The sequence below is a fragment of the Ictalurus punctatus genome, chromosome 1 (genome assembly GCF_001660625.3).
Source record: "Ictalurus punctatus breed USDA103 chromosome 1, Coco_2.0, whole genome shotgun sequence".
Classification (NCBI taxonomy): Eukaryota; Metazoa; Chordata; class Actinopteri; order Siluriformes; family Ictaluridae; genus Ictalurus; species Ictalurus punctatus.
The window spans coordinates 3,909,875-3,929,365 of record NC_030416.2 but is presented as its reverse complement, the minus strand read 5'-3'; the positions used below and the strand labels follow the sequence as shown (position 1 = coordinate 3,929,365).

Genomic DNA, 19,491 nt, shown 5'->3' with positions numbered 1-19,491 from the left:
CTCTCTCTCTGTGTTTTGTTGTTTTTTCTTTCTTGAACGAGGTATTTGGACACGCCGTCATTCCAGTTTTGTCTTTTGTAAAAGTGTATCGCTGTGAGCTTTGAAATAAGAGCTTTCATCCACAGAAGACATTGTAGGCTATGTGTGGTGCATAGTGAGTTGTACGAAAGGGACAAGGCTCAGATGTTTGTTTCTTTTTTCCGTAAGTTGGATGGCTAAAATAATGTCGATGTTGAATGTAATGATTTGTGTAACATTTTTAGTTTGACCATTTTTTGACAAAAAAAAAAAAAAAAAAATCAAACGGGTCATTTCAGATGTTTTTTATACAAATAGAAAAATCGAGCTTTTGTTAAGCTGGCTTTTTAAAATGTCTTTTGATAGAAATATTCAGTCTTTTACAAGGGAACACAAAAAAATAAATAAATAAATAAATACCAAATCCAAGGGACAAGTAAAACCTTATGCTGCCCAGTCACGTTGTTGTTTCCTGGAAAGAAGTGGTAGCGACTGTAATTTTAGTAATAAATGGCGAGTTAGTTAGTTATTTAGGTGCATTAATACAGACTTAGGGAACCGAACGAGTATATGACTATTATTATCCTCTTCTAACAGCGTTTATATATGTAGCACATCATCTTCCTAGAGCCTTTTTTTTTTCTCTTTTATTTTGTCTCAAACATTCAAGCTACTGATTTGTCCATTCTTGTTTAACTTTCCTTTATTTGTATGTCATTTGAGAGCTGCTTTTACTTCTTTGTATTACCACACTGCGTAGTTTTATAATTTAGCATTCTACTCGCACTGAAACTGAAAGGAATACAGCACGATGCCTGGTTTTTACCCAAACCTCAGCCAAAAAGTCCAGCAGACTGTGGTGATGCTTCTGCTCGAACATGCCTTGTTGAATTCTTTATGCCGAGTTGAATGAGGAAACTCCTCAAACTGTGAGGAAAACAGAGGACCAGGTTTCTATGGCTATAGCAGGTCAGGAGCATGGATTTGTGTATGCCCTGATCAACTGACCCTTTCTGAGAGGACGAGAGAGAGAGAGATCAGAAAAGAGGGAGGACGAATTTGGGTCGTGGAATGAGCAGGCAACCATAAGCACTAATCGCTTAATCAGGTTAGTCATCTAGCACAGAGTTGACGTTAATAGTTTAGCTCAGGGACTTGTTTTACTAGCTATATATATGTGTGTATATATGTGTGTGTATATACAGTGAGGGAAAAAAGTATTTGATCCCCTGCTGATTTTGTACGTTTGCCCACTGACAAAGAAATGATCAGTCTATAATTTTAATGGTAGGTTTATTTGAACAGTGAGAGACAGAATAACAACAAGAAAATACAGAAAAACGCATGTCAAAAATGTTATAAATTGATTTGCATTTTAATGAGGGAAATAAGTATTTGACCCCTCTGCAAAACATGACTTAGTACTTAGTGGCAAAACCCTTGTTGTCAATCACAGAGGTCAGACGTTTCTTGTAGTTGGCCACCAGGTTTGCACACATCTCAGGAGGGATTTTGTCCCACTCCTCTTTGCAGATCTTCTCCAAGTCATTAAGGATTCGAGGCTGACGTTTGGCAACTCGAACCTTCAGCTCCCTCCACAGATTTTCTATGGGATTCAGGTCTGGAGACTGGCTAGGCCACTCCAGGACCTTAATGTGCTTCTTCTTGAGCCACTCCTTTGTTGCCTTGGCCGTGTGTTTTGGGTCACTGTCATGCTGGAATACCCATCCACGACCCATTTTCAATGCCCTGGCTGAGGGAAGGAGGTTCTCACCCAAGATTTGACGGTACGTGACCCAGTCCATCGTCCCTTTGATGCGGTGAAGTTGTCCTGTCCCCTTAGCAGAAAAAAACCCCCAAAGCATAATGTTTCCACCTCCATGTTTGACGGTGGGGATGGTGTTCTTGGGGTGATAAGCAGCATTCCTCCTCCTCCATACACGGCGAGTTGAGTTGATGCCAAAGAGCTCCATTTTGGTCTCATCTGACCTCAACACTTTCACCCAGTTGTCCTCTGAATCATTCAGATGTTCATTGGCAGACTTCAGACGGGCATGTACATGTGCTTTCTTGAGCAGGGGGATCTTGCGGGCGCTGCAGGATTCCAGTCCTTCACGGCGTAGTGTGTTACCAATTGTTTTCTTGGTGACTATGGTCCCAGCTGCCTTGAGATCATTGACAAGATCCTCCCGTGTAGTTCTGGGCTGATTCCTCACTGTTCTCATGATCACTGCAACTCCACGAGGTGAGATCTTGCATGGAGCCCCAGGCTGAGGGAGATCGACAGTTCTTTTGTGCTTCTTCCATTTGCGAATAATCGCACCAACTGTTGTCACCTTCTCACCAAGCTGCTTGGCAATGGTCTTGTAGCCCATTCCAGACTTGTGTAGGTCTACAATCTTGTCCCTGACATCCTTGGGGAGCTCTTTGGTCTTGGCCATGGTGGAGAGTTTGGAATCTGATTGATTGATTGCTTCTGTGGACAGGTGTCTTTTATACAGGTAACAAACTGAGATTAGGAGCACTCCCTTTAAGAGTGTGCTCCTAATCTCAGCTCGTTACCTGTATAAAAGACACCTGGGAGCCAGAAATCTTTCTGATTGAGAGGGGGTCAAATACTTATTTCCCTCATTAAGATGCAAATCAATTTATAACATTTTTGACATGCGTTTTTTTGTTGTTATTCTGTCTCTCACTGTTCAAATAAATCTACCATTAAAATTATAGACTGATCATTTCTTTGTCAGTGGGCAAACGTACAAAACAGCAGGGGATCAAATACTTCTTTCCCTCACTGTATGTATGTGTGTGTGTGTGAGAGAGAGAGAGAGAGATAGATAGATAGATAGATAGATAGATAGATAGATAGGGGCAGTTGTGCCTTGGTGGTTACGGCTCTGGGTTACTGATCAGAAGGTCGGGGGTACAAGCCCCAGCACTGCCAAGCTGCCACTGTTGGGTCCTTGAGCAGGGCCCTTAACCCTCTCTGCTCCAGGGGCACTGTATCACGGCTGACCCTGCATTCTGACCCCAACTTCCTGACATGCTGGGATATGTGAAGGAAAGAATTTCACTGTGCTGTAATGTATACGTGATCAATAAAGACTCATTATCTTATACCTGCCACTGAGATGGAGAGTGCGTCTCATATACATTAGCGGTTAAAAATTTCGATCAAAGTACATAGTAGCGTGCTTTGTTAGGTTGCCTAAATTGTAGGGATGCACCGATACCCGTATAGGATATCAGTCTCGTTTATCTCATTTATTGTTTTTTAATTTAAAATATACCACTTTGGACGCTAAACTTCCATGAACGCAAACTCCTCCCCAAGTGTCATAAAAACCAAGCTGTCTAACTTTAAAAGGCCGAGCAGATGCATTAGTAACCTGGTATCTGTGTGTTCTGGGAGTGCCAGCTGGGAAGCTGAGAGTTTCCTGCTCTCCCACAGGACTTGGCTCAAACCTAAAAGGCTCTTTGTTGGCAGTGGTGTGCTACTCGAATAGACACCGAGTTCGAGACAAGAGCACTTTCAGAACGTCTTATCCTGTCGACATCGGAGGTGTGGTGATCTTCATACTGTCTATCATAATACTGACGCTTCTAAGATACCTTCCTAGATGGCTTAATGTGTAACAGTTTCTTAATACCAAATATCCACATTAACCCTTTCGGTTTGGCCTGGACTGTTGCGTATTCACCCGAGCCAGTGGTAGAGGGCATTTCTGATTGTGTAACAAGCGAATGACACAACAAGGTTAGAGTGTTGGAGAATGAAAACTTTATTAATAATTAGCAGGCTGAGTTCAAGGTCTACACACCATGGCACGTTCATGTTTTCCATCTGACAGCAGACCAGGAGAGACGTCTTCAGTCTTCCCGAATGACTCTTTTTCCTTTGTATTCGTAAATGCCATCGAACGCAGACGGTCTTTCGGAAAGCAGTGACCTTTCAGCCGTGACGTGAGTCCGTCGATTCTGTTTCACGTGAATATTCGCTTTCAGTAGCTTCACTCGGTCTGTCTGTTAAAACCAGGAATTTATCAGTATACGGTTCGCACAGGGGATGAGCGAATATCCGTAAAAGGACGTACGTGTAAGAACATATTTTGTCATCGACAAGGAGCTCAGAATAAAAGATTGCTGTCATTGCAACCTGTGAATGATATTTTTACACTCGTTCTCTTCCAAGGTCTCAAGTATAAAAGTGGTGGAGGAATTGTAGACTCTTGCGGATCTGTTGCGTTAAGTTATTGTCTGGATTTTTGGTAGACCGTCTTAAGTAATGGACTGGAAGTAGCTACTCGGGAACTCATAAACCAAAAGCAAGTTAAAGCTTCAGTGTGCTGAACTAATCCCATGGTTTAGGATTGCATGGAAACCTAACTGACCAGGCTAAAATAGTGGTAGCTAACATATTGTAATACCATGTGGGTAGCTAGTTTGCTAGTTACAATAAATGTGTTAATACAGACTAAGGGGAAATACATGATCCTTTTTTATTTTTTATTTTTTTTTGTCAATATGTTTAAAAGCGAGGTGACTGTGTATACTGTCAGACTGTCAGTTATACTGTCAGTTATGTAAGACTGTGGCTTATATAACCGATTTGCTCTGCATCACTATGAAGTGCATTAAGTTTACATATAGCTACGTACCAAATAAAAAAAATGTTGTTTTGTTTTGTCAATTACAGAGTACACTTTTTTTTTTTTCTTATGGTGATTAGCCGTGCCTTAAAATATGGTTCTCTGATTATCTGCCCCATCTTAATATTGAATAAGCTGAATGATATATTCAAGCCTCTTCAAAGCCTTAAAATTGTAACATTCATACATACAGATGCTTCGAAAGCCATAAATGCGCATGTTTTCGAATGTAGTTTTGATGTGCTTTTATTTTTAATATATAGCTAATTTAAAAAAAATTACATTGCACAATTTCTAACATTTAAGTGTAGACACGGCTGCTTCCAATCTGATTAAATGTTATTAAAAAACAACATTAAAAAAAAAAAAGATATCGATATACTCGTGACATCTCATGTCATAAAAGTGTATTTATCACGCTAGGGATATTATATAGCAGTTTCGGCCGTCCCTTATCCTGTATCATTTTTCCAGCATGAGGGTTGCTGGTGTTGCAACATGTACTTGTCTTAACTTCTATGGCAATCTTCCAGGTGATATCAAAAGTGTCAGATAAGGAAATCATAAAAATAGCTCAGAGGAAGGCTCATAAAAATACCTATTCGATTACGTAGTGAATACCTGCGTTCTTTATTTTAAATATGAAGAAATGCAACATGCAAAGGTTATTTAAAGAGATCTTTTGTACCCTCATCGGTTCATTTTTCTCTATTGTACAGGAGCAAAATGAAGGCACGTGCTCCGCCTCCGCCCTCAGCCCCCCAGCCTGCCCCTCGCAAGATCTTCCGCAATGCCATTCCCGATGGAGGAGCAGCACCCGACACCAAGGAGAATGTGGCACGGAGCACCGTGGACCTCCAAATCATGCTGCCTAATGGATACGAAACTCTGGTCACTGTGGATGGGAGGTAATTAATATCTATTATTAATAATAATAATAATAATAATATAATAATAATAATAATAATACTTCAAGGAGGTGTAAAATACATTGTTGGTCTGGAGTTATATCACATATAATATATTGCAGATGGCTCTAAGTAGTGCCCTAAGCAATGTGCTAATGTGTGCTGTGATCATCATATTCATCTGACTTATTTCAGATCAAGTTTTTTATTTAAAAAAAAATACATGTATATGAATCACAACATTTTATACAATACTAATCAAGTCAAAATATTTTGCTCCAACTAATTCAGCTATTTAGTTTTGTTTTGAAACCCAATTCCCACCCCATTGTCTACGTCTCAACAGTCTGCTAGGATGAGGGTTAAGTTTCCTCTGAGACTCTACAACTGCGTCAATGTGCTTGGAGGAGAGTGCTAACCATAGATACAGTTTTATGCAAAGGGTTTGGGCAGCCTTTGGGATTTTATTGATTTTTGAAGTGAAAAGAAGTAATCACAAGCTTCTATAGCAAACTGTTGTAATGTAAAAAAAAAAATTGTAATTGTTTGGACAATAGTAAAAGCCTTAATTAGGCTTTAATCAATTTGTTAGGCAGGTTAAGAATTATTAGACCAAGACCAGTCTTAGATACTGTACATGAGGGGCAGTGGTGGCTCAGTGGTTAAAGGCTCTGCGTTACTGATCAGAAGGTCAGGAGTTCAAGCCCCAGTACTGCCAAGCTACCACTGTTGGGGCCCTTGAGCAAGGCCCTTAACTCTCTCTCTGCTCCAGCCATGTATCATGGCTGACCCTGCGCTCTGACCTCAACTTCCTGACATGCTTGGGTATGCGAAGAAAAGAATTTCACTGTGTTGTAATGTTGCCATAAAGCAAAACAGCACTAACAGTAAATAAATACTGGATCTAGCGCATGTGACAATCACAGGACGATAAACCTCAGCGCTACGGTGAATATGGTCTAACACCACTCGTTAGTTATATATATATATTTTTTTATCTTTTGGATGATGAAATGAAAAACAGTTCAGTTGCAATTGCTGTGCAACCCCTGGCTTAATTCCCTAAAGACCATCTACAATTGAATCTTTAAAAACCTTTCAGCGCTGATTAATGAGTAATAAATCCACGTATGGTCTATTACATTACTTCTGATAAATGAATGTGTTATGGCCGCAACAAATTAAGGGCAAAGAGATCTGAACTTTTTCTTGAAAACAGTCCTGTACACGCCTCTAGCATAAAAAGACACCCACACACCAACATAGCCTGTGTCTCATACAGATACTTCCTCACACTGTTCATAATCATCACAAAGAGTAAAAGCAGATGCCTCTGAGATTTATTACACAGTGGCTGATTGGCTCAGATATGGCTGTGTACTGAAATCTAAACAGCATGATTTCTTTTCCACCTATCTCTTATTCTTGTTAATATTATTATTATTATTATTATTATTATTATTAATACTAATAATAATAATAATGATAATGATGATAATTGTCTCTTGAACTCATGAGATGATAATCTGTGCATTAGCATAGGATGCAGCACAGCGCATGTTATGTTCATTAGTAAATAGCTCGCACCTGTAAACTACATAAAGAATAAAACACTTTGGGGCATGCTGTTACAGAAAAATAATCAACAGTATGGTTGTGTTTGGTTTAGTCTGGGTTAGTTTGAGTTATTCTTTTGCTTTGGTTTTAGTTTGGTTTGATTTAGTGTGGTTTGGGTTAGTGCGGTTTAGTGTGGTTTGGGTTAGTGCGGTTTAGTGTGGTTTGGGTTAGTGCGGTTTAGTGTGGCTTGAGTTAATGTGGTTTAGCGTGGTTTGGGTTAGTTTGTTGTGGTTTGGGTTAGTGTTTGGTTTGGGTTAATGTGATTTAGTGTGGTTTGGGTTAGTTTGTTGTGGTTTGGGTTAGTGTTTGGTTTGGGTTAATGTGATTTAGTGTGGTTTGGGTTAGTTTGTTGTGGTTTGGGTTAGTGTTTGGTTTGGGTTAATGTGGTTTAGTATGGTTTGGGTTAGTTTGGTTTGGGTTAGTGTGGTGTGGTTTGGGTTAGTGTGGTTTGGGTTAGTGTGGTGTGGTTTGGGTTAGTGGGGTTTGGGTTAGTTTGGTTTGGCTTCATTTGGTTTGGGTTAGGTTGGTGTGGTGTGGGTTGGTGTGGTTTGGTTTTGTGTGGTTAGATTTTGTTTTGTTTGACCTGGTTTAGTGTGGTTTTGGTTTAGTGTAGTTTGGGTTTGGTTTAGTGCAGTTTGGTTTAGTGTAGTTTGGATTTGGTTTAGTGTGGTTTTGGTTTAGTGTGGTTTTGGTTTAGTGTGGTTTTGGTTTAGTGTAGTTTGGTTTAGTGTAGTTTGGGTTTGGTTTAGTGCAGTTTGGTTTAGTGTAGTTTGGATTTGGTTTAGTGTGGTTTTGGTTTAGTGTAATTTGGGTTTGGTTTAGTGCAGTTTGGTTTAGTGTAGTTTGGATTTGGTTTAGTGTAGTTTGGATTTGGTTTAGTGTGGTTTTGGTTTAGTGTAGTTTGGATTTGGGTTGGTGTGGTTTGGGTTAGTGGGGTTTGGGTTAGTTTGGTTTGGCTTCATTTGGCTTGGGTTAGTTTGTTGTGGTTTGGGTTGGTTTGGTGTGGTTTGGTTTTGGTTTAGTGTAGTTTGGTTTTGTGTGGTTAAGTTTTGTTTTGTTTTGACCTGGTTTAGTGTGGTTTTGGTTTAGTGTAGTTTGGATTTGGTTTAGTGTGTTTTATTTTAGTGTGGTTTGGATTTTGTTTAGTGTGGTTTTGGTTTAGTGTGGTTTTGATTTGGTTTAGTGTAGTTTGTTTTGGTTTAGTGTAGTGTGGTTTTGGTTTAGTGTGTTTTGGTTTAGTGTAGTTTGGTTTAGTGTAGTTTGGGTTTGATTTAGTGTAGTTTGCATTTGGTTTAGTGTAGTTTGGTTTAGTGTAGTTTGGTTTTGGTTTAGTGCAGTTTGGATTTGGTTTAGTGTGGTTTTGGTTTAGTGCAGTTTGGTTTAGTGTAGTTTGGGTTTGGTTTAGTGTAGTTTGGATTTGGTTTAGTGTAGTTTGGATTTGGTTTAGTTCAGTTTCGTTTAGTGTAGTTTGGATTTGGTTTAGTTCAGTTTCGTTTAGTGTAGTTTGGATTTGGTTTAGTTCAGTTTCGTTTAGTGTAGTTTGGATTTGGTTTAGTGTAGTTTGGTTTAGTGTAGTTTGGGTTTGTTTTAGTGTAGTTTGGTTTAGTGTAGTTTGAGTTTGGTTTAGTGTAGTTTGGTTTAGTGTAGTTTGGTTTAGTGTAGTTTGCGTTTGGTTTAGTGTAGTTTGGTTTAGTGTAGTTTGCGTTTGGTTTAGTGTAGTTTGGTTTAGTGTAGTTTGCGTTTGGTTTAGTGTAGTTTGGTTTAGTGTAGTTTGCGTTTGGTTTAGTGTAGTTTGGTTTAGTGTAGTTTGCGTTTGGTTTAGTGTAGTTTGGTTTAGGGTAGTTTGGGTTTGGTTTAGTGTAGTTTGGTTTAGGGTAGTTTGCGTTTGGTTTAGTGTAGTTTGGTTTAGTGTAGTTTGCGTTTGGTTTAGTGTAGTTTGGTTTAGTGTAGTTTGGTTTAGTGGCGTTTGGTTTAGTGTAGTTTGCGTTTGGTTTAGTGTAGTTTGGTTTAGTGTAGTTTGCGTTTGGTTTAGTGTAGTTTGGTTTAGGGTAGTTTGGGTTTGGTTTAGTGTAGTTTGGTTTAGTGTAGTTTGCGTTTGGTTTAGTGTAGTTTGGTTTAGGGTAGTTTGGATTTGGTTTAGTGTAGTTTGGATTTGGTTTAGTTCAGTTTCGTTTAGTGTAGTTTGGATTTGGCTAAGTGTAGTTTGGTTTAGTGTGTTTTTGGATTTGGCTTAGTGTAGTTTGGTTTGGATTGGGTTAATGTGTTTTAGTTTGGTTTTGATTTGGTTTGACTGGGTTAACTTGTGTTGTGTTTAGTTGTGTTTAGTTGTGTTTAGTGCTTTCCTGGTGTTTGCATTCAAGTTTTCTTATGTACAAATTCAAAATGGGTGTGAAAAAATAGAAACCATACCTTTCTCTCTCTCTCTGTCCCTTCAGTGTCAAATGGTGTAATTACACCTCTTTCTGTTGGCACTAAAGACTTGTAACCCTAGCCTTCTTTTGCCCTCCTGTCTCTCTCTCTCTCTCTCTCTCTCTCTCTCTCTCTCTCTCTCTCTCTCTCTCTCTCTTTCTCTCGCGCTCTCTCAGGAAAGCTCTGATGGATGTGTTGGTGGACTTGTGCGCTCAGTACCACCTGAATCCAGCTGAACACACACTGGAGCTGACGTCGGCTGAGGGCCAGCCCGTCTCCTTTAAGCCCAACACCATCCTGGGAACACTGCACGTCAGCCGCGCCCTCATCAAGGAGAGAACTTCAGAGGAGCGGGTACCCAGGAAACCCGCGCCCAAAGTGCCAGAGGTGAGCCGCATTTTATATACGACCAGCACTGAAATATTTTTAACATGAGCACCAAATGTTAATGTTTGTATGTGTGTGTGTGTGTGTGTAAGCGCTTTGTGTTCTGTTGTCAAATAGCACTGAAATTAGTTTTGTTCACCACTTCCTGTTCGACGATAGACTGCATCGATACGTGATCTTTACACCGACTGCTGAATTAGAGTTTTACTAAGTAGCCCGACTGTCCTGAATGTCCACAGCATTGTTTAAACAGGTGGCTGCTGCATTTTTGCTATCGTTTGCTGATTCTTTTTAAGTTCCCTTCTCTTCTTCTTTATCTTCTTAATTATGTATTCAAGTAACAGTATCTACGTCCTTATTATTATTATTATTATTACTATTATTATTGTTATTACTACTGATTACTACTATCGTACACACCTTTCAAAAATATATTACTTAATGATGTTGATAACGCATGACATAGCACTAACAGAGCTGATATCAGGGTCTAGTCAAGGCTTAGTCGACTTTGTTAAAGTGTCTGTGTGAAATCTGAAATGGAAAAATGATTATTAATGATGAAAGATTAAAGGTTATTAAAAAAGCAAAATTCTAGAAAGGTCTGCCATTGTCTGTCTGTTTAGTCCTGTGCTTTGCATAAGTATTCACCCCCCAGGACATTGTCTACATTTTATATTGTTGTTATCTGGAATTAAAATGGGATTTGCCGTTCGGCATAGACAGTATGTCTGACATTTGAAGGTGCACGTGTTATTTTCTCATCCTCTTGGCTGTTTAGAATGTTTTTTTGTTTTTTTTTTTACGACCAAATCCTGATCGTCTTGGACATGGTTTGCCAGCTCCTTGGTCTTCATGATGTTGTTTGTTTAGGTACGGTCTCTAACAAACTCTAGGTTGTTCCCGGTATTTAAATCGAGGTCACATGACACTTTAATTGTTTAATGGCACTTGAGTCAACCGTGTGACTTCTGATCTTGACTTCTGATACTTACATGATGTGATTATTTTTTTTCTCCACTCCCATTTCCCACTACAAAATAGTGGACTAGTTCAATGGGGGTGAATACTGTAGTTTATAAAAGCCCTGCCACTTGCATTAACAGGTTTAGATAGAGTTAAACTTTTTTTATTTGATTTCTTAGTAGGTGAAATATTGATTTTTGTCATAGTTACACGTTGTATTCTTGAACAATAAGGATGTACGACATTTGAAGAAAGGACCAGAATAAAAGCAGTTCTCGTGAGTTGGCCATGTACCTCTTGCTATTCCTTTTTTCTACTTTTGTTCACTAGAGTGCTTTGAGCAGTTTCAGAATAAGCGTCAGGAATTCACTGAAATATGACTCCGAGAGCTTAATCAAACCTCATATTCCTGTAGAACAGCCGATTTTGTCTCTCGCTTTCATTCACGACCGCCATTGCATCAATACAGCGGCTCTTTTTGTTTTATTTTCTTGCTCCGAGACGCGTGAAGCCAGCCGAGATATTTTCACCCGAACTGCCATAAAACACTCGGTGCTTTCTGCCCTCTTCCGCATACAAGAGCTCGGAGATGCCCGTGACTGACAAAGCACGGCCAGATCGTGCTCTCATTTTCAGAACTCGAGCTTACAGTCTCCTTAGAATAGTGCGAGCGCTTCCCTGCTACGAAATTAGGAGCTGAGCGTTCTTTTCTTTTGTTCCGTTCGCTGTTGAGCTTTTGAGTTAATTTGGAATTACACGCATATGATGTACATTATCCAACATGTTCAGTTCATTAATTCCTTTTTGTTTTGCATTTGCATTCAATTCTGATTCAGTCAGAAGATTGTAAGCTTGCTTCATCGTGTTATTTTGTGTAACTTCATCTCTGCCCTTTAAACTAACTCAGCAGGAAGAGCCGGCTTCTCCCGAACACACTCGAGCCAAGGTACAGTGGCCTCCACCTCTTCGTCTCGAGTGTCCATTTCTCTCTCTCACTCTCTGGAGTCTTCCCTCCTTCTGGCATGTGGTGAATTTTTAATGCCAGTCTTACCTTTAGTTACCATGCATTATTGCTGTCTCTCTGATGCTCTCTTGCTCTCTCTCTCTCTCTCTCTCTCTCTCTCTCTCTCTCTCTCTCTCTCTCTCTCTCTCTCACTCACTCACTCGCTCACTCTCTTGCTCTCCTTCTGACCTTTGACCTCGGCTGTCGTCATGACTACATGACATACTTGTGACTACACTCAACTACAGAAGCTGCAGTAGTCGATGACTAGCCCCACATTCATGAGTGGGATTTTTCCAATCCGCTGCTTGTTACAATAAAGTTTTTTTTTGTTTTTGTTTTTTGTCTTGTGTCGGAATATTATTTTTCCATCACTGTTATATACAATAGATAATAAAAAGTCAACACACCCCTGTTTTTTGTGAAGTAAATGAATGGCACTAAGATCCATCAAGTCAGGTCTTTTCCCACCTTTTAATATGCAGATGCAAAGTATACAAATAAAGTGAAAAACAGTCAGAAACTTTTTAGGGTGGGGGAGGTAGAAGGGGAACTTGTAAAAACTTAAAATAACTTGGTTGCAAAATTGTGCACACCCCTAAACTAATACTTTGTTTTATTACACCACTCTGTCTTTTTGGGGTAAAAGTCTATCTGCATGGTGCATCTTGACTTGGTAATATTTTCCCTCTCTTTCCTGCAAAAAACATACTAGAGCCAGTGCACAGCCTGCTTCAGGTCACCCCACAGAATTTTTAAGTTGGATTCAGGTCTGATCTTCTTTTAGTTAAACAGTTCCTTTGTTGATTTGGATGTATTTTTTGGGTCATTGTCATGCTGAAAAGTGACATTCCTTTTCATCTTCAGCTCACTAGGAGACACCTGAATATTTTGCATTAAAATCGACTGGTATTTGTGGATATTCGTGATTCCCTCCACCTTGATAAAATCCCCAGTCCTGGCTGAAGTAAAGCAGCCCTAAAGCGTGATGCTACCACCACCACCACGCTTCGCCGTGAACCCATATCGTGTTCCTTTGTTGATATGCTTTTTTTGCGCCAAACATACCTTTTGGAATTGGTCTCATCAGACCATAGCACATTGTGCCACACGGTTTGGGGTGATTTAGTTGGGCTTGGATGTTTTTTGTGAGAAAGGGCTTTGGTCTAGCCATCCTACCCCATAGTCCAGACATGTGAAGAATATGAGAGATTGTTGTCACATGCAGAGTGTAATCAGTATTATTAGTCAGATATTCCTGCAGCTCCAGTTACCATTGGTCTCTTGGAAGCCTCCCTGGTAGGTTTTTGTCTTGTCCTTATGTAAATTTTTGGAGGGTTGTCCTGTTCTTGGTGATGCCACTGTGGTGCTCCATTTTCTCAACTTCAGTGTTCCCTGGTCCATCTAATGATTTGGAAATCTTTTTGTGCCCCTCTCCTGATCGATTCCTTTCAACAAGAGCATGCCTTGTCAGCTTTTCGCAGACCATGGCTTCAGCAGTCGGATGAATCCAAGAAGATCTTAAGAAGATCCTACAGAAACATTTGATCTGATTTCATCAGAATAATTGCATTGATGACAGCTGTATGATAATTACTTTTGAACATGAGCTTGAATGAGATTTGGTTCATTCTGAACACAGCAACATCCCCAGTTATAAAGGGTGTGCACATTTATGCAAGCAGGTTATTGTCACTTTTTTTCTTCTTTTTCCTATTTTCCTCTAAAATGTTTCTGATTATTTGTTTTTCACTTAATATTTTATACATATAAGGAGAGGAGCGTATAATTTGGACTGGGATTTTTTTTACACTCTATCTTGCAAATAAGTTGTCATGTTTGTGGAAGATTACGTCTTTCATTGGTGCACACGTGTACACGACATATCAATTTGCAATACCTTCTGGGGAAGTTCTCCTGAAGTTCTGGGGAAGTTCTCCTGTGTGTGTGTGTGTGTGTGTGTGTGTGTGTGTGTGTGTCATATATATATATATATATATATATATATATATATATATATATATATATATATATATATATATATATATATATATATATATATATATATATTAGTGGGATCTCAATCCTTACTTGAATGACACTTGTACTTTTAAAGTAAAGGAAGGTCAACCAAGGGGATGTTGATGACAAGGCTGTTGAATGCATTACTGAAAGCTCAACCTAACTTGGGCTCTCTCCCTCTCTCTCTCTCTCTCTCTCACTCACTCTCGTACAGAAGACAGTGCGTCTGGTGGTAAACTACCACCGTGGGCAGAAGGCAGTAGTGCGTGTGAACCCCCTCGTACCCCTGCAAAGCCTGGTGCCCGCCATCTGCCAGAAGTGTGAATTCAATCCTGCACGTGTGCTCCTGCTACGTGACTCTGTCAGCCAGCACGAGCTGGACCTGCACAAGTCGCTCACTGAACTCAACATCCGTGAGCTTTACGTGCTCGACCAGGCACTGGGTAAACACCAAAACACACACACACACACACACACACATTGTGCATTTTGAATTGAAATATTTATATATGGCAAGACAGGACGATAGACAGATGGACAGAATGGTAGATAGTCAGACAATATGATGGACAGACAAACAGAATGATAGACAGACAGACAGAAAATAGACAGAAATACATAATGATAGCTGGATAGACAGACGTTGGGTAGACAGATAGAATGGTAGACAGGCAGAATGATAGTCAGACAGACAGACAGACAGACTGATAGAAAACTAGACGGACAGAGAGATTGATGCATAGACAGACTGAAGGACAGAACAATAGATGGCTAGACAGACAAGAGACGGGTAGACAGACAGGACGATAGACAGGCAGAATGATAGTAAGACAGACAGAAAATAGACAGAAGGACATAATGATCGCTGGATAGACAGACAGACAAGAAGACAAGAGAGAGACAGACTGACAGAATGATAAACAGACAGTACAACGTACAAACTGAACAGACAAAATGATCGACGGACGGCCAGACACACAGAGCACTGGCGGAATGGACAGAACGATAGATGCACAGACATACAGAACGCTAGATGGATGGACACATAGAGAATGACAGACTGACTGATGGACAAACAGAATGATATATGGACAGACAAAATAATAATTGGACGGGACTCAGACTTTCGAACTTGTCCACTGCTTTACTACAACGTAATTAAATGCCCTGTTGGTGTCGTTTCTATTCCCAGTTCTCCAGCCTAAAATGCTCTCGGCTCCTGTACTTAACTACTCAGGTATCACTCTCTCAACATAGCTGCTGCTGCTGCTGCTGCTCAGTTGTCATACCGTCCGTAGTTGCTGCTTTTTGTGTGTCCGGTTAATTTGCTGTCTTTGCGAGCATTATTAACATCGCCCTGCCTTTCTCTTTTTGCTCATGCAACAAGCTTGAATTTGTTATTTATTTAAGTGGCATTTGTGGTTGCACTACTGACATTAATAACATGCAAATGAGCCCTCGAACTCACCTTTATACCATTTTTAATACAGGTCAGTCTCTCTTGTCTCTGTATCTAATTAAGCCCTGTGCAATGGTTATAATTCTGTGCCAACATCATCCAAATCATTTTGGTCCAGTCTTGAAACTTCAACAAAGAGGTTTTACTATTTTTGCACAATTTCACCATTGCAGTATGGGTATTTTGGCCATGTTGTGCAATCCTGGCCTTACAGTAGGACCCAAGACAGCCCTACTACCGCCCTAAAATCACTAAACTTATGGTTCTATTGTCTTTGATTGGACAGCATATAATTAGTCTGTCTACGTTTAGTTCCGCCTACATTTTGGTCGTGTGAAGGCTGATTTTAAGGGTAAATTCACGTTCATTACTCCCGCAACTGGACGTACAACCATTGGTGGTGGTGGTGTTGCACTTGATTCCACAAAAGTCCAAAATAATCCACCTTGACGTTTGTTAGAAAATCATCTAATCTTGACGTTTAAAAAAAGAAACCTTCTATTGATATATTTTACTTTGAAAGACAGGGAGGATCCCAGCCCTGCTCGCCTATTTATACCAGCCACCCCTGCTTATAGATCTTATAGAAACACTGCTTTTGTCTCGGTCTCCACAATTGTTTACTGATATAAGTTGAAAATCTGGTTAACCGAAAGCAGTAGGGATAATAACACACCAGGACGAGAACAAGGAGCGTCCATTGTTTGTGAATAAGGAGTATCAGCTGAGTAGCCCTTTCATTAGTTCTTTATACTAGTTGAATAAAAATCTATTCTTCATTGTAAACTTTTGGCCCCAACTGTACATCCAGTAGTTTTCATATTAATCTCGTGAGCTTCTCTATTGGTTGTTTTCTGTTTTACAACTCATTGAGTGCAATACTAAAGCACAGATTGTGGGGAAGCTTGAAATGGATTTAGTCGTTGTAATTTGGAATTGGCAAAACTGCAGCGCCATCTACTGGAGGAGCACAACCTCATCCAAATCAGTGTGGCTAGAATGTTGCAGGCCAGTCTCATTTGAAATTTGTAGGAAATTTACATCCGCTGAGTTTGCGATCATGTTGTGGGCTGGAATGAAAAGCTCCAGTCTGAAGAACACGCGTTCCCTTAATGAGACTGTTACGAGGCGCAACACGAGAAATGCACACTGGATTGGGAAATCCACACTTAAACCGTTTGATTAGCTATGGCTACATACTGCCTAACACATGAAGCTAAGTACAGCTTGATCAATGAATATCCCAAGATGCTTAAATGATAATGATAACGAGTCGTGACTGGTCACATATACATTCGAGCACAGTGAAATTCTTTTCTTCGCATACTCCAGCATGTCAGGAAGCTGGGGTCTGAGCGCACGGTCAGCCATGATACAGCGCCCCTGGAGCAGAGAGGGTTAAGGGTCTTGCTCAAGGGCCCAACAGTGCGGCTTGAAACCCCCGACCTTACTATCAGTAACCCAGAGCCTTAACCACCAAGACACCTCTGCCAAGGGCATATTTTATCCCCCTCATTTGAATGGAGCTTCTCCACCATATCTTATTATATCTTATTATAGCTGTGCTGGGAAACTTCGCCACAAATTAAGAACATCATCCAAACATTTATGTTTGTTAGCCTCATTGTACTGTATGAATTCTAGCAGCATGTTGCTAGCAAAGCTCTATTCTGCATACGTGTGTTTTATGCTTTTGTACGAATCCACTACCAAGAACTGTTAATTTAGTCAGGTAGTAAATGTTTATTAAATCTTTATCCAGTTTATTTAATATAGCTGATGCAAACGTTTTTCATTCAAATGTTATCTACTGAAGAAACTGTTCCGGGGAAAAAAAAGTCCGTTTTACACAACGTTGCACTTGTGTAGCGGATCAACAAAGGCATGTTTGACATGTGTTGCTTATTTATCTTTGCAATTGAGCTACAAGACTAGCGTAGGCTAATCTATACTGTAAAGCCCTGTCTCGAGCTACACCCGTTTCTTCAGTGATGTCATACAGACCTGCTGATGTGGTGTAGGAGCATTAGGAGGCAGCCATCTTGGACAACCGAAACCTTATTTATTTATTTTTTTTTTTTTACCTCAGAGGAAAATGGCATCACTCTGCCCTCCTGGAAGTCTGAAGATAGAAATTATACTGGAAATCCAGAAGTGATGCAGATGATATTGTTTGATTTTGCAGCTAAATTTGTAAATGTAAACCATTCATGCTATTTTACACAAAAATGAGATGATGTAACCGAATGGTATGGAGAAGATTCTGTACATGAGCACAAAGCGTGTGCAGAAAACTTCCCATAGTGAAAAGCAAAGACTTTACTGCATTGCTCTTAGGTTGCTTGATCTCTTCAGTGACAAACAGCTGGGGGAAAAGTTCCTTTTCACACTTGGTATTGCTAATATACCAGTACAAGGTCATCCCTACTGCATTCACTCAATAAGAACACCCTTTAAAAAAAAAAAAAAATGACATTAACTTAACAAGGGGTCAAAATTGTAAATACTATGGCTAAACCCTAAATGTTGGTACTTACGCAAAGCAGTCTTGTTTGAGATATATTAGTGAGATTAATTGATTATTAAACAACAACAAAAACAAGTTCTTATTAGTGGACTTGACTGTGTTTATGTGAGTGTTCATTCCATTCGTTCCTTTGCTGCTGTTATTAGTTACAAATAGTGCAACTGTTTATATTTCAGCAGAGTCTCTCAACTCCGACGCCAGTGGAGGTGAGAAGAAGGGACTTCTGGGCTTGTTCAGCTTCAGTCGGAGGAAATCGAAGGTAAGGGATGTACACTAGTCATATGCCTGTATTATCTTTTAGCACCGTTTACGATATTACAGGTTATATTTTTGGGACCCGCTCACTAGTTTCACAGCTGAGATGTAAACAAAGCTGTCTAACATTGCTAGTTTAACTGTCTAGTAGTGTTTGATGGGATAACGACACGAGTAACATGGTACCAATTTCGTGAAAGCGCTTTTTTCCATGTTAAAGTCAAATAAAAAATATTTGTACAAATTTTACGTTTTATTATACATTCTTTTCACAGATATAATGAAGTCGTTCCGCAGTCATATTTTAATTACATTACACGAATACTTAAGTTGCTCGTCGCCGTTATTGCAAAAACTTCACACCTCAAATATGCATTTATGACTGTTTTGTTATTGAACTGTAATGCAAAGTAAAAAAAAAAAAAAAATCAAACTTAGCAATGCTTAAAACATTCAAATGCTGTTTTTGTTTTTTCAATCTTGTTTTTTCAATTTTGTGATTTATTTGTAATCACCAGTTTTTCATTACCCATTTCCAGCACCTAGGTATTATTCTAGTACCCATGTATAAGGAACACACTAGTGCAAGCATAAAATCCCCTAATTAACAAATCTCCATTATTTTTAATGCTTTCCATTTCAAGTGGTCCAATGCATACTGTGCAACCGTTTTTAATTTTCCACAAACACGCAAGTTTTTTGCAGCAGAATGCTACTATAGAGGACTTATTTCTGTGAGAATTTCAGGTTCATATCTGGTCCCCCACCAGAGATACTCAACCTGGAAGTGAGGAACATTTTTTTAAAAAAATTGCACATTCTTGCACCCATTATGTTCTGCATGAAATGTTCTGCATGCACACTTTACTTACCCAGATACCCCCTAAAAAATTTAAGTCCCAGACTCGAACCCTTCCCATTATAAACTCACCCTAAAAGTGGAACTATGAGCAATCTTGAGCGTTACATTTAGACTTAAGTTCTAAGTCTATGGAACATGAATGTGGAAAATGTTTATATTTTACATTTGCCTCGTAACATGCTATAGAGATTGGTTTTTGTTCCAAGCAGCTAGGACCATCCTGAGCCGAGAAATTGAGGTTTCTGCAAAAAAGCTATATAAGCAAAATTTGTCGTGTGCCATGACGCAGAGATGGCCGTCAGAGAAAATTAAAAACGGCCAACCTTGCAATTATCGGAACACTTGAGATGTCTAGCGACCCCCAATGCTCAGTGTGTGTATCAGGGATCTAACGCAGTGCCATTAAATT

At 39.6% G+C, this 19,491-nt stretch overlaps 1 protein-coding gene across 11 annotated transcripts in view; it reads left to right on the top strand.

Annotated features, from left to right (window-relative positions):
* cobl (cordon-bleu WH2 repeat protein) overlaps positions 1-19,491 on the top strand; it is a 74,818-nt gene that overhangs the window by 22,599 nt on the left and 32,728 nt on the right. For 3 of the 11 annotated variants that reach the window (XM_017466509.3, XM_017466461.3, XM_017466447.3), the window contains exons 1-6: positions 3,824-3,981; positions 5,387-5,575; positions 9,778-9,988; positions 14,194-14,422; positions 15,172-15,216; positions 18,142-18,224. In XM_017466509.3, coding sequence (XP_017321998.1) covers positions 3,929-3,981; positions 5,387-5,575; positions 9,778-9,988; positions 14,194-14,422; positions 15,172-15,216; positions 18,142-18,224 — 810 coding nt within the window. In that variant the 5' untranslated portion in view covers positions 3,824-3,928. Of the gene's footprint in view, positions 1-3,823; positions 3,982-5,386; positions 5,576-9,777; positions 9,989-14,193; positions 14,423-15,171; positions 15,217-18,141; positions 18,225-19,491 lie in introns of those variants that run through there. The other 8 variants (XM_053679351.1, XM_017466518.3, XM_017466492.3 and 5 more) reach the window with 4 other exon arrangements.